At 49.5% G+C, this 14,664-nt stretch overlaps 1 protein-coding gene across 2 annotated transcripts in view; it reads left to right on the forward strand.

Moving 5' to 3' along the window:
• Smoc2 (SPARC related modular calcium binding 2) overlaps positions 1-14,664 on the forward strand; it is a 119,119-nt gene that overhangs the window by 43,854 nt on the left and 60,601 nt on the right. For both annotated transcript variants that reach the window (XM_040728162.1, XM_040728163.1), the window contains exons 3-4: positions 9,546-9,652; positions 10,750-10,849. In XM_040728162.1, the coding sequence (XP_040584096.1) occupies positions 9,546-9,652; positions 10,750-10,849 (207 nt within the window). The remainder of the gene's footprint in view (positions 1-9,545; positions 9,653-10,749; positions 10,850-14,664) is intronic.

Genomic DNA, 14,664 nt, shown 5'->3' on the forward strand with positions numbered 1-14,664 from the left:
AAATTCAGGGAGTCAAGTGTGTGGTTCTACTCTTGCGACTCCGCACACCGCTCTTCCCCAGCATTCTAAGTCACCTGAAGAGACAGCGTGCCTGAGACAGTGCCCTCGGGGGTTTTAATGGGTTCCCTAAGGGCGTTGGGCCAGAGGCTGTCAATACCCGGCTCCATGCCTTTCCCTCATTGATGTCAGAGCAGTGCTAGACACACGGACTTCAAGAAAATTTAGGTGTGATTTTTATGCTTTGGCCGTGGCTCTCTCTGCTTGTGTGTCCAGAAGGAACAAACGGAAAATTCTTTTAAATACCAGGATGCAATTCTGACAGAGGCTTCTAGAAGCAGTTGCCTAGGAGGAGGCCTTAGCTTTCAGTGAAGTGAGCATGGTGGTTAGTGGCGGTGGTCACGTAACCCCAACAAAGCCTGGCTGGCGTCTTTCGTCGCCGCTTCCTGCCGCATACTCTTGGATGGCCCCAGAGAGATATCCTGCTCGTGGACCACAAGGAAATGGTCAGCCAGAGCAGCTGCTGCCATGGTTCCCGAGGGCCAGTAACAGGATGACAAATGTGATGAGGGCCAGGGGGACTCGGGAGGCTCTCCCATCCTCAGTGCGGGGTACCTCCCTGGGACTTGGACTTTCGCTGGTTCTGGACACGATTCGATTTCTTTGTGACAGGGGTCAGCTAGAAGTGGACAGGAGTTGTTCCCTCAGGGTGTCCGGTGTCATTACTGTTTACAGGCAGCCTTCTGTCCCTGGATAGCTTTCTTGGTGGAGTTCTCATCCCTTCCTGGGGGAAATATTTTATATCATAAACTCGAGACCTCTAAATCACAATGGGAAAGCAGTAAAATGGGACACCTCTCCAAAGCAAGTTCAGCTTACACAGAGAGGATTACAATAAAAATACCGCAGACTCCAGCAGCCTTCTGAGTTGTGTTTATGTGGGGCTGCAGCCAGCCTGGGCAGAAAATGCAGACCTGGAGGAGAGGGTACCCTCCACACATGTATTCTTAAAGACAGGTTGGGCATCACACGCCTCTGGTACACTGGGGTATAGATGAGACCCCAAGATTTGCTCCTGTCTGTGCTGAGTAAATTTTATCTACCGGGTATCACTTAGGACCTGGCTCATAGTGGGAATAAGGAATTAACACAGGGGCTGGGATCTTTGCCTAGGGTGGCTTACACCACAGGTGTTGCTTACCTGGTCCCTAAAGTCCAGTAGGTAGCGTCTCCTGGCCTGCATGTCAACCATGGGAGAGATGGCTTATGGGAATGGACCTCAAGCCGTGAGACCCAGGCACAGTATTGGCTGCCACAGAGTGAGTTGTACCAGGACTGACAATTTCACTCCTTTTTCAAAGACAACAAATGCTGTGGACTCTACAAGACCCATGCGAGCCCCGCTCTCCTGAGCTAGATGAAGAGGCAGGAGGTGATGAAGTTTTCTTTTATTGCCCTTCACGGAGCATAGCGTCCACCCAGCCTTTCCCCGTGTTCTGCCGGTGTGAAGACTGGCCACGCTGTAGAGCATCCAACTCCAACTGGGCATCAGTAGTTTGAGGCCATTTTCACGTATTTTGTGGGTGACAGATTTGTGAGACTGTCTCCTTTGTGTGTGCTGGTTTGGAAACAACAATTAAAATATTTTATTCCGCACCTAATTAAATAGGATTAAAATGCTGTCCGTGTCTCATGTCATGTTTTGATGTTGACCCCGACTGGAATTGCAGTGGTTTAGGCGGATGGATTTTTCTCGTGTTCTCATAGAAGCTTGTGGAGTTTGTGTTTTCAGAACCCAGCAAACACATTAATATTTTTCTTTTGATCTGAGACCAATATGGCTGCTTTTCTTTTCAACAAAATCTTTGGAACTGATTTTTTTAAGAAAAAAAAAAGGAAGGGAAATAAAAGAAGAGAATAACGGGAAAGGCCACATGCTAGGCAGCCTTGGAATTATTTTGAGATTTCTGGGAACAAAGCTATAATAGATTTCTGAAAACAGCTCTCTCGAAGGTCTCTAGACCAAGGGCTTGAAGTGGACTCATGTGCCCACCAGTTATCAGTGTCAGGATGCTTGGCATAGGAGAGATAAAAGCCCTGGCCACTGGGAAGGCCCAAGGTGCCTGAGTTCACAGGGTGGCCACAGGCCGACGACCCCATGAGGGGAATAAAAGGTTGTCCTTGCTCTGATGTTTCATGGTTCTCACTGTCAGGACAGGTCACGGTGCCCTCAGGATCGTTATCGAACAGAGATTAAAAATCGACTCGTAAGCCTCCACCCGAGCTCAGCTCTCCAGCCATTCTGAGCCCCTCAAGATAGAGGACCCAGAGCCAGGGGGTAGGGCCAAGAGTCGGGATCCTTGGACAGTGGAGTGGAGAACACATCCGTCTCCCTCTGAGACAAGCAGTAGAGAGAACATAAACCCAGGGAGCTCTCCCCATCTGAAGGTCTCCTGTTTCCAAAATACTTCTCACACACTTCGACTGATAGGCAACTAGCAAACTAGAAACTGGGTCACACAAGTCCCAACGTCTGCCCCCCTGTTCGGCGCACACTCATGACCTTTGAAGACAACCCCAAGCGAATGGTAAAGGAGACACCGAGGCAGGCTAGGAGGCAGGCAGTCTCATGTGGGGCCGTCGTTGGCCCAGGGGAATAGCTTGGATGGCTCTGCTGGCTGCTGCCGCGGTGGGCGGACCCACCTGCAAGTCCACCGTGGGAAAACGGCTTGTCCGTGAGAGCTCAGTGCAGGGGGGTGAGGGGCAACGCGTACGTACGTGTGCGCAGGTGTGGATGCGTGGATGCGCGCCGCTGCGAGCGTGAGCATGCGCGCGTACGCGGTGTGGATGCAGGGTGCGTAGCGTGAGGGAGACGGTGTGCTTAGCAGCTTTGCTCCCGAGAGTGCGGGAGGGTCTGTGTGGCTCTGCTCTGTCCAGCGCCTGTCCCCAGGGGTGTAGACAGTCTTCTGAGATAGCAAGCAGCTGTGCCCTAGGGCACCCTCGCCCTGCCCGTTGGTCTCTTGCTGGAGCCCCGCCTACACCATGCTTCACTTCCTTTGCTGCTGTGTCTTCACAGTCAGGAGAGGTCACCACCAGGGACTTCACCCCTTTCCCAGCCGAAAGCCGCTGTCAGGAACGCGGAGCAAAAGCCATGGAAATGCCTTCCCTGTTTGCGCCAGCTCAGCCGCGATCCCAGGGTGCAGCTTCCAGGGGAAGGAGAAGCCCTCACAGGCAGCCTCCAGCCAGACTCTCCCTCTGGGAGGGTTGGCGGTCAACCCCCCCACTCGAAAGATCCTAGCAGTGCACCATCCATTCTGATGCGCCGGGAGTGGCGTGGCCTTTTGTGGGAGAGATGGCGATGGCCAGACACCCCTTGTTTACACGCTATGGAAACCATCTCTCCTTCTTAACACGTGGTGGAGATACTCATCTCTTGTCTTCACGCCCCTTCACAATGGTGACTGGACGAGGCACTTCCCATTTCTGTACTTTATGTTCTGTCTTATGCACCTAGGATGAAATTCTTGTTTCCGTCCCTCTAACCCTATGATCACCTCTTTCTGCTGTTGTCCCGGGAAGTTGAATGGACTAGCTCTAGTTCTGCGGTCACCAGTGCAGGACAAGCTGTGTTAGCTCGTTGCTTCTAGAAACAACAGTGTGGTCTGCTTCTGGTTCCCAACACAGCACCCCGCTGTATGGATGGGAAGTGTGTTTTCAAGCCAAGGGTCCCTGCAGTATTGTCTCCGCCCCCTTCCCCCTCCCCCTCCCAGCCTGGCCTTCAATTACGAGTGGGTCAAGTGTAAGTATCACAGCTTGGGAACACAGCGTCTGCCTTTATTTGAGGCCACGAACTTCAAAGGCAGGCTCTCCTCGTCTGTCATTTCTGTGACCACTACACGGAGTCACAGGGAACGGCAGTGAAAACATCTCTTGACCCTAGAGAGCTCACAGGGCCGGCCATGGCAGTAACCATGACAACTGAGTGACCCATAGACTCAGATCTTGTTCTCTTCGTCTGCCACACCAGTTCCCAAGTCTCGGGGGCCCTGCCCTGTCCCATTCTAGAAGGCACCGAGGCATTTAGCCACCCCCAAGACACGTGTTAGAGGCTGTCCTGGTCTTCTGTTTTAGTTTGTGTGTGTGTGTGTGTGTGTGTGTGTGTGTGTGTGTGTGTGTGTTAATTTCATCAGTTTGATACAAGCTAGCTAGTTTTATCTGGGATCAGGAATCTCAGTTGAGAAAATGTCTCCATCGGGTTGTCTGTAGGCAAGCCTTGAAGGCATTTCCTTGGTTAATAATTGCTGTGGGAAGGTCCAACACACTGTGGGTGCCCCCATCCCTGGGCCGGTAGTTCTGGATGCTCTAAGAAAGCAGGCTGAGCCAGCCATGTGGGTCAAGTGAGTGAGCAGTGTGCATCACGTCCTGGCTTCTGCTTGAGTTCCCGTCCTGCCTCCCCCCAATGTTGGACTGTAATAAACCCTTTGCTTTCCAAGTTACTCTTGCTCATGGTGCTGATCGCAGTGACAGAGAGCCAGTCAAGACAGGGTCTGTAGATTGGCATGCGACATCTCAGCGTGGGGCGGTGGTGAGCAGAGCCCCCGGAATGCTGTTCTTTACCTGCTGCTGAACAGGGGTCCCTGAAGGAGCCGCCCGCCGTGCCCAGAGACCAAGAGCTGTCCTTCCGAAAGTGCTCCCAACTGTTCTGCTGCAACCCTTTCTCATTAGGATCCATTGGTAGAAGCCATCTCTTCCAACGACCACTTGATTCTCTTTTGAGTGGTTTCAGCAAGAAGGAAAATTATTTGTTTCCTATTTAAATTTAAAAAAAAGCAGAAATAACCACAGCAAACCTTTGTTCATTGCTTCTTCATAACAAGCACCTCAGTTTCTGGGCTAATATAAATTTATATGCAAGCAATCATGTGACCCTACTGGGATCTGTTTTACTCTCTAGTTGAGAACGGGAGGAAAAAGTTGTTTCCAAACGTATTAGTATTAATCAACAATTTATCAAAAGCTTCTGTCTGGATGTTGTCAATGGTGCCTCGCTGTTTTATTTGTAAAGTCTTGGATCTTTCAGGTGAGAGCAAAATGTCTCCAAAATGTCTAATTAAATTTACACCAAAGGTATTTTCTCTGTTCTAGTAAAAAGTGAGTTACATACAATTAGATGGTTAAATTATTAGTGGATTTATTTAACTGGAATTTTCTTATGTGTATGTGTCTGTGTGAATGCCTCCATATTTGTTTGTGTATCTGTGTGAGTATGTGCTGTGTGTGTATGTGTGTGTGTGTATGTGTGTGTGTGTCTGCCAACAGAAGTTAGAAGAGAGTATGTGGGACCCTGTGGGCAGTGAAAACCTGTCTCCTTTCTATAAGAGTGTTGGATCTCCTTGAGTTGGAGTTCCACACGGTTACAAACTGCCCAAATGTGGGTGCTGAGAACACATCTGGGACCCTCTGGAAGAGCAGTCACTGCTCTTAACCTCTGAGCCATCTCGCCAGCCCTAGTGAGAACATTAAAATCGGAATTTCTAGTTAAATTGAGCTTTCCTAGGGCACAGACATTGACCACAGTTTCAAAGGTACCAAGAGTGGTGTTTGCTATGACGGCCAGGGCAGTTTAAAAGGAGGGAAGAGATAAATATTGCCAAACATATAGGTGGAACGTTGTAACCCTTGTCATGTCAAGGGGATGGGAAGCAGTTCCACCGGTGTGGAAGCCCTCGGCAGCTCTTCCACCAGCCACAAAGTCAACTGTGACGCAACAATTCTATGTTTAAACTCAGAGGATGTGACAGTGGCATTCAGAACTGACCTGCAGATGCTCCGTTGACAGCAGGCATTCAGAACTGACCTGCAGATGCTCCGTGTGGCATGTACATGGCACCAAAAGGTGGAGGTCAGCCAGTGTCTGTCAGTGGACGGCAAGGTGAACCAAGCAGGAAACGTCGGGCCTGGCCCATCATGCAGCTGGGGCTCGCTGTGAGAGAGTGCGGGCGTGTGGCTCTCCGTACAAAATGTCCAGAGTAGGGAAAATCTTTAGATGGAGTAGGGGCCAGGGTGGACGGCGTCTGTGTACTGGACACAGGATTCTTTCCAGTGTGACAGCGATGTCCTGGAGCCAGAGAGGATGGAGGCAGCGGGGTGCTGTGGTCACCCAACGTCAGGAATGCAGTAAATGCCACTGACCTGAACTGGAAAATGGCTAAAGGGAGAGCTTTTATGTACCGTTCGGTGGTGCCACGGCCATATTTATTTTTTGCTTAGGTTTTGAGGATTCAATATTCACAGAAACAAAAGGCCCAGAGTAAACTAACAAGGTCCCTAAAAAGGAGAGCTGTTTATTTCCTAAAGTAGTAAGTATAAAGAATAAAAACAATAAGATAAATTTAACACCAGTCGGTGAAACTCAGATAAAACGACGTTTCTATTCTGTTCTTTCGGGAATTGACAGAGAATTTAGGTTTGGAAAAAAATGCAACATTCAAGGTGTGTAAGAATTTTGGTTTCTGTGTGGCTGTGTGTATCAGGGGCGTAGTCGTTTAGAGTCAGGGGAAGAATACAAGGAGATACTGCCGTCTCGGACTGCAAATCCCCCACAGACTATGCCATGGGAGGCTGGACCTCCCTGGAGGAGACCTAGAGCAGCCTTAGAAGCAAATGTCTGGAGTGAGGCATGGCAGGCAGGCAGGCAGGTGGCCTTGGCCATCAGGGGGTGGTAGGTATCTGACACTTTCGTCATTGACTCCTGTGACAAACAAGCTTGGGACCTGCCAGCCGTGAACTTGGAATGGACATCCCATTACACAGAGTTTCAAGTGTGAGAAGGGCTTGAACAGACAGGGATGATATGAAGCCCTTAGAGAAGTTCAAGCCAAGGATGAAGCCCACAGTTATTTAGGAAAATTATGCTCTTCTGGAATGTTCTGCGATGGCTCAAGTATTAGGAATAACTTCTGGTTCTTTCTTTTCCCCAGCTGTGATCCTGAAAGCTAAAGCTTTTATCATTTTTCCTTTTAGACAGAGAAGCCACAAGTTATTCTAAAATAATAATAATAATAATAATAATGATAAGCCAGCAAATTCATGGCTTCTTCTCTGTGAACACAGACAGCATTGAAACCAAGTGCTGGTCCTCAGAGATGGCTTATTCAGTAAAGGGATACCTTAGAATCATGAAGACCTGAGTGCAATTCCCAGTACCCACATAAAAGCTAGACACAGCAGTGTATGCTTATAATCCCCACTTTGGGGAGACAGAAACAGGGGGATTCTCTGGAGCACAGATGTTTCCCATAATCTCTGTCTCTGTCTATTTGTCTCTCTTACATATTCTCTCTCTCTTGTGTCTGTCTCTCTCTCTATCTCTCTCTCTCACACACACAATCTTGCGAGCACTCACGTGCGCGCACACACACACACACACACACACACACACACACACACACACACACACGATTTAATGGCTAAACTCTATACCAGGAGCACTAGATGCCGGGCCAGAGGTCAAGAAAGCTGGAGGCTTGGAGTAGATAGAGGGTACCTCTGAGGTGTGCAAGTCTGTGACAACCACACACCACTGGTGTCTGATGTACCAATGACACAGGAAAGGCTCTGAGAAAGTCTGGACGACCCTCAGCAAGCTTTGTCTGGAAAGTTCCTACAGAGTCACCCATGTCCCCCAGAGCTGCTATGTCAAAGCCGGTGCCTGTGGTCAGTACCCACAATGAGAGTGTGGGTTGTAGGGAATAACGGTGGAGAGAAGAGGAAAGGGCGGCTTAGCATGAGGTGTCTCTTGGAGGCGAGAGGCCGCAGCGCTCCTGACCTGTACCCTGGCTGCTTCCGCCGTGAGACTGGAATGTGGCAACTGACCGTTTCCAGGATTGCATTCAGTGTGGTGATCTGGGGGGCGGGGATCAAACTTTAGAAGGTGGGGACTTGCGGTGCTGTCCCCAGAGCCTGGAGCACATGGTGGCAGACCTTACAGTGTTTTGGTGGATTTGCCTCTTAGGACTTGTGACCCTCTCTGCAGCATCGTGAGATGGGGTTACAGTTAGTGTTAGACCCCACCCCCAAGCCTTCTTGCTGGCATCTGAAATGACACCCACCAGGTCCTGTTCTGGTCAACAGAAGAGAGAGGGAAAGACAAAACTTTTGCTCTCCCTCCATGAGGACTTAACTCATCTGTGCTGTTGTGTTCACAAGTGCAGAAACGTTTTTTTTTCCATCTAGAGGGAAATCAAATGTACTTTACCTTATTTATAGTTATTTGCATGCATGTCTGTCTTTCCATCATCCATCTGTGTGTGTGTGTGTGCACATGCCATAGCACACAAATGGAGATCAGAGAGCAACTTATAAGAGTTGTGTTTATTTTTTTCTTTCACCTTGTGGGTCCTTGGAATTGAACTTAGGTCAGTAAGCTTGTTGGCATGTGCTCACTGAACCATCTTGCTGGCCCTGAATGAGCTTTTTGTATTCACATGGGGGGCTGAGCCCAGGGCCTGATGTCCAGAGGCAGTGTTTCACCACTCAACTCCTGGACTAGCCTGCTTACATGCTTTAGAAATTTCCCGTTTTTTTAATCAGTCATCAAGTCCCTGGAGTCCTTATGCTTCCCATCACTAAATAAATCACCGAGACATCCTCATTTTTTTACATGTACCATGGGATGTTTAGCTTTTTATCATTGTGTTTCCCTGACTGTTTGGTATAGGTTTTAAGATCCTAGAGACCAAGATGCAGAGGAAAGAGATGAGTCTTGACTCCTTGTGGAGGAGGCCTCTGCTCTGCCAGGTGTTGGGCTACAGTGGGATGTCAGGCCCTAAGCTGTGAGGGGCCCAACACCTGCCTCTAAGTCGGTTGCCTCCGATGAATTGCACTGAGTCTTCTGGGCTCCCATGTGCATCTGGGTTCATCCTGCATCTTGTTTTCAGGAGGTCAGACTTACCTGCTCCCCACAGACATGTTCTGGGGGTGTTCCCAGTCTCCATTTCCCTTCCACACAGTGTGGAAATGAATGTGTTCTTCCTAGCTCTTGTGGGATTGAGAGGGAGGCACCCGCTGTGCTAGGTGGTCCTTGTTAGCCCAGCGGGGTGGGCAGCATCCTCAACAGCTTCTGCTTGTGTACCGAGCATTCTTTCCCGCAAGCCTGGCCCCACAACCGCATCAGCCCCAAACGAACACTCAGAGACTTATATTCATTATAAAACTGTTGGCTGATGGCTCGGGCTTCTTATTGGCTAGCTTTATCTTAATTATCAACCCATAACTACTAATCTATGTATTTCTACATGGTCTTATCTTACCAGAGAATGACTGACTCGCATCCTCTCTTCCTGGGTTCCCATGACAACTCCTCCTCTGCCTACATCTCCCAGAATTCTCCTCGTCTCCTAGTCCCACCTATACTTCCTGCCTGGCCAATCAGTGCTTTATTCATCAACCAATAAGGCAAACATATACACAAAAGGACACCTCCCCCATCATGCTTGTGTCTTAGAATGTCACGTTTGTCTTCCCCTCCTGCTTTGATCTTCCCACAGATGTGTCCAGATGTGTGGCTGAGAGGAAGTACACCCAGGAGCAGGCCCGGAAGGAGTTCCAGCAAGTGTTCATCCCAGAGTGCAATGATGACGGCACCTACAGTCAGGTGACTCACGCTGCTGGGATACGTCTGAGCCTGGGCAATTGTGGCTGAGGTACCGGGGATAGGGAGGGTGAAGGGGGAGGAGCCTGAGCTGCTGAGTGGCAAATAGTTATCTTGTTCTGAGATGCTGGGCTCAGGAGCCTCACAGTGTAAGTAGACACGTAAGGGTAGGGTTCCTGACCCCAGCCCCAGCTAGTGCAGGTGTCTACAACCACAACTGTGTCGTGTGAATCCTTGCGTGGCATGAATATGGCATGGGCAGTTCAGTCCTCGAGACTCATCAGCCCTGGTCAACTGGCTGAGCTCTGGCTTCTGTTGTAGTTTAGCTCCATGCCATCTACACTTGGAGGCTGCTACCTCAAGTCATGGCTTGCCTATGGTCATGTTGGCCAAACTCAGTGTCAAAAATAGCTTGGTTCTGAATGACAGGAGTCAGCACTATTATGGAAAGAAAGGGGGAAGGGGGGGTGAGAGATGAGAAGAGACAGAGAGAAACAGAGAGAGATGAGAAGAGACAGAGAGAGAGATACAGAGACAGAGACAGAGACAGAGACAGAGACAGACACAGACAGAGAGGGGGAGGGAGAGAGAGCTATCTGCACTATCAGTATGCCACAGTATAGTAGGTTCTGGGGACAGTGAAAGCATTCTGTCATCAACACCTATGATCTCATGGTAGTCCACCAGTCTCAGCACAGTCGTGTGACATCTGGGAGACAGAGGAATGACACGGGGAGGAGCTGGCACCGTTGGATGTCACCTATGCTGTAGTCACCTGAAGGCCCTGGGGGGACCTAGAAGGTGCTGCAGAAACACGTCTTCATGGCTGGACACTTGTCAGCCATGGGCTCACTGAAAGATGTTGGGGAACCTTCTAGCTCCTCCGTGTGTGTGAGAGGGCTTGAGGCTCTGTGAAGCTGGGTCCCAGTTCTCACCGCCATTGCGGTAAAGCACGCTGGCTCCCTTTTCTCCACACATCCGTGGAGAAATCTAAGCAGACAAATGCATCACCTGAGCCCCTTGGCCGTCCTACGGCCTCTGAGGCGACTCTGCAGGAGAGCTGCCTGTGGTTAGCTCACCTTCCTGTCTTGTCTCTGCAGGTCCAGTGTCACAGCTACACGGGTTACTGTTGGTGCGTTACACCAAACGGAAGGCCCATCAGCGGCACCGCTGTGGCCCACAAGACACCCAGGTGCCCTGGTAGGTCTCTGACTAACGCTGGCTCCACGGAAAATTACCTTCTGTCTCTCTTGGTCACGTCACTCGTATTTGTGCACCAGTCAAAAGAAACTTTAGAGAGAGGGGGCGACCTCCCTGGACACATCCCTCCATGTAGACCTGAAGGAAAATACCTAGGACTGTTGTTTTTATGCTGTGGCAGGGGACAGACAGCTCACCCTTGGGACACACCGGGCTTGAGTCATTTGCAAATATAACCACGGAGGCTCGAGAGTCACAGGCTTGAATGACCCATTGTTTTCTTTGGCCAAAGCAAGCAAAAAAGAGATCCCGTTTTTATATACATGGGTTTTCAAAGAGAAAGTGGATCATTCCTCACAGTTCGGTTTCCAGACGTTTATGCGTGATATTTTATTACTCAGACGGGAGCTTGATGTACTGGAAGTAACAAGGCTGGCAGGCCCAGTCTATAAAATGGTCCCTTTTCTATTAATATTCTTTTTACCAAAAAAGGTTATAAATGATTCAGATGATTTTTTTATGTGAAAACGATCTCCAGCCAGGGCCTGACTAACTTGCTGGGGAGACTGTCTGATGAAGCTGAATGATCTTGTCATCTAAATTCCTGGGCTGTAATATGAAAACAGGCATAAAACAAGTCTGTCGTTTAAGGGTTGCAATGTTAGTGTTTGGAGTTAACCGTCAGATTCATCTTCTATTAAGGGCAGACATTGCCTGATGAGATTCTGGTTGCCATTGTGACCCAGGCAGAGGGACTGGGCAGAGGTCAGAGCTCATTTCAGTGGCCTTAGTGTCATATGACAAGTCCTGTATTTTGATGACCATTGGTCTCTGAAGCCCGCGTGACATGTGTGTTAGGCAGTATGGAGATGAGCTTGTTTTATCCCAAAGCTGTTTACGCCACTGAAACCGATGAAGAAACAACTTATTTTTTTTTACATCCCCTCAAAATGATGATTACATTGACTAGCTCCTGTACAGACGTGTGGTGGAAAAATGCATGACATAGAAACGGATGGAGTCACGTGGGGGTCTGGGTGTGAGTCCCATCCCGTATAGCTCTGTTTTCATCTGAGTGACAGGCAGTTCTCTTTGGAGAAGGCAGAAGGCATGGCGGTATCCGTGAGGCTAGCCATGTCGTCTGAAAAGCTGAGTTCTCCGGGAAAGAGCCTGCCTGGCACCGTGTGTTCGCTTGCTGGGGTGCTGCACGCCACGGGAACAGCCCTTGCTTCTGGCACAGACTTCACCAGGTTTCCTACCAGATGTCAGCGGTGTGTGACCACTGCGTGCAAACAACGCCACTGTCATTGCTTTGCTTACTTTGGCATGGAAGATGAGGGGGAAAGCCGGGCTCTTTGCTTAAAAAGCCTTGTGTGTAATTCTTGGGTAGGAAGCAAAGTCAGGAGGTGAAAAGCTTAAGCCCAGTGTGGCGGCCCCCGCCTGTCACCCTAGCGCTCTGGAGGCAGAGGCAGGAGAATGGAGACGTTCTAGGCCAGCCTGGACTACGTATGAAGACTTTGTCTCCACAAACAAACCAAGCAAAAATCTCAAGTTGGCCAGGGCAGGGCTCTTTGGGATGTGCTGCCCCACTTCGAGGGGTTGTTTTGTGTGTGTATGCGTGTGCGTGTGCGTGTGTGTATGTGTGTGTATGTGTATGTGTATGTGTGTGTGTGTGTGTGTGTGTGTATAGTGTAGTGTAGTTAACTGATTGTTTCCTCCCTCATCAGTGAGGTTGACGTCCTTCCCCGCCACGTTGGAATGACTGATGAGTCTGTGGGTCGCTCGGAGCAGCATGTGAGACTTTCATTTCTGCAAACTCATGTGAACTTGGCGGCTGGAATTATTTCCTTAACATTATTGGGCTGCGAGGAACAACTGAGGGGTTTTGAAATTTAATAAGGGAGGGTTGTGGGAGAATTGAGCATCCCAATGCTCACCCCCCACCCCTGCCCCAAACAGAGACAGAATTAACAATGTGTCTTTATATAAATCAGTGGACTCCTTCTTACATGGTGGCGCAGCCCGGTGGAGTAGTGGAGTGATGGGTGCCGCTTTACTTTGGTCCGGGATTGACGGCAGGCTAGACGGCCCTGGTTTCACCTGCAAACTGCAGGGAGCTTGCGCTTTGGATATGCCCACGTCAGCAGCAGCCAGCAGACATATAGTACGGGTGGTGTGTACTGTCCTCCAGTTATAAATCGCCCGTTAAAACAGGGTAGAACTTCAGAATTTAGTAACACACTTTCCTACCTTCAAATTCACACCAAATTCATCATTATAGGCACGCTGTAAAACTGGAAGCCAGATACTAGAGCAGAAATGATGAGAAGACAGTAAATTTCTGTTAGAAAGTGTGTGTGTGTATGTGTGTGTACATGCTTGCGTGTGCATGTTTACGCCGGGCGTATGTGTGTACGCGTGTGCATACATATGTGTATGTGCATAGACGTGTGTATTTATGAATTTGTGTCTGTGTGTGCTTATTAGAGCCGTATGTTACCAAGTTCTGTAGCAGCCAGGTGGGGATAGGAGCGGATGTCACTTCTAGGTCTGTCTGCATCCAGTGGAATGGTGAAGGACCCCTCCTCAAGTCCTTCTCCCCTTAGTTGCACCAGGAAGACCTGGGTTTGGCATGAACAGTCACAGTTGCTTGTTAACAGCCTTGGATGCAGAGTACCTCAGTTCCAAAGCAGTCAGAGCAGCAGCATTCTCTAGAGGAAGGTGTCCTTGTGTCTTGGTGCAGGGCAGCTCAGGTTAGAAGCCCAGTAGGGCTCTCAGAACACAGGACCGGAGACAGAAACACAGCAGGTGACTCCGTGGTGAGCTGGTAAGGACAGACAACGGGCCATCCATGGCAGTCTGTCTGCCACTCACTAAGCTCCAGCTCTTTCCTTCTGCGATGGACCCTGGAGAAACACAGACGTCTGTTGCAGATATGTGGCAGGCACGCAGCAGGACCGGCTGTAAAAAAACATACCCAGGGGCTGGGTCTGTTGGTGTCTGTAGGATAAAAACACTGCAGAATGCTAGACTCACAGTAGGATAAACAGCAGAGCAGACAGATACACACACCCCCGTCTCCCTCACTGGTGCCACGGTGCTGACATCTGTGTGAGTCAGAGAAGCCACAGGAAAGCACGGCACAGGGCAGAGAATTTACAACTCCACACGGACCGCACCTCTAGCCTGGAGGTGTCCTGCAGTGACCACAGGGGACAGGATGACAGGATGGACACAGAGCAGGAGGGACTTGTCAGATTGGCTTACATGATATGATCCAGGTTGTCTTACAGTGGCTGTCTTCAGAGCTGAGTGGCTGATGATCAGTCTGTGAGGCTCGATGCCGCCACAGTTCCTACCTGGTGCCAGAGGCCTGGAGAGTTCCTGGGTCATCCCTGGTCTTCAGATAAGTTAGAAGCTATGGCTCTGGCATCTACAAAGGAATGTAGCCAACAGTGGCCACAGCAACAGAAAGGTAACAAGGCAGAAAGCCCACCGTTTTTAGGAAGGTGAGGTCTACATTTAGGACGTGCCTTCCCACTTCTGATTTAAAAAAAATCCCTCACAGGGGTCCCCAAGGGGCTTAGATCCAATCAAGTTATCAATGACAGTTGACATCCCAATCGCCTTAAACATTTTTTGTTTATGTTTATTTTGAATGACGATTCACAGTTGTCTTGAGGGATCAAGATAGAAATGGCCCAACTCCTTTTTTTTTTTTTAAATGAATTTGAAAAAGTCAGCCTTCTTCACAGGCTTCCAGCATGCCAACCTCCCCAGATAGCCACAGTTTGGGCTAACAAGTAGGTAGCCCG

The sequence above is a fragment of the Mesocricetus auratus genome, unplaced genomic scaffold, assembly GCF_017639785.1.
Source record: "Mesocricetus auratus isolate SY011 unplaced genomic scaffold, BCM_Maur_2.0 Super-Scaffold_100018, whole genome shotgun sequence".
NCBI classification, from domain to species: Eukaryota; Metazoa; Chordata; class Mammalia; order Rodentia; family Cricetidae; genus Mesocricetus; species Mesocricetus auratus.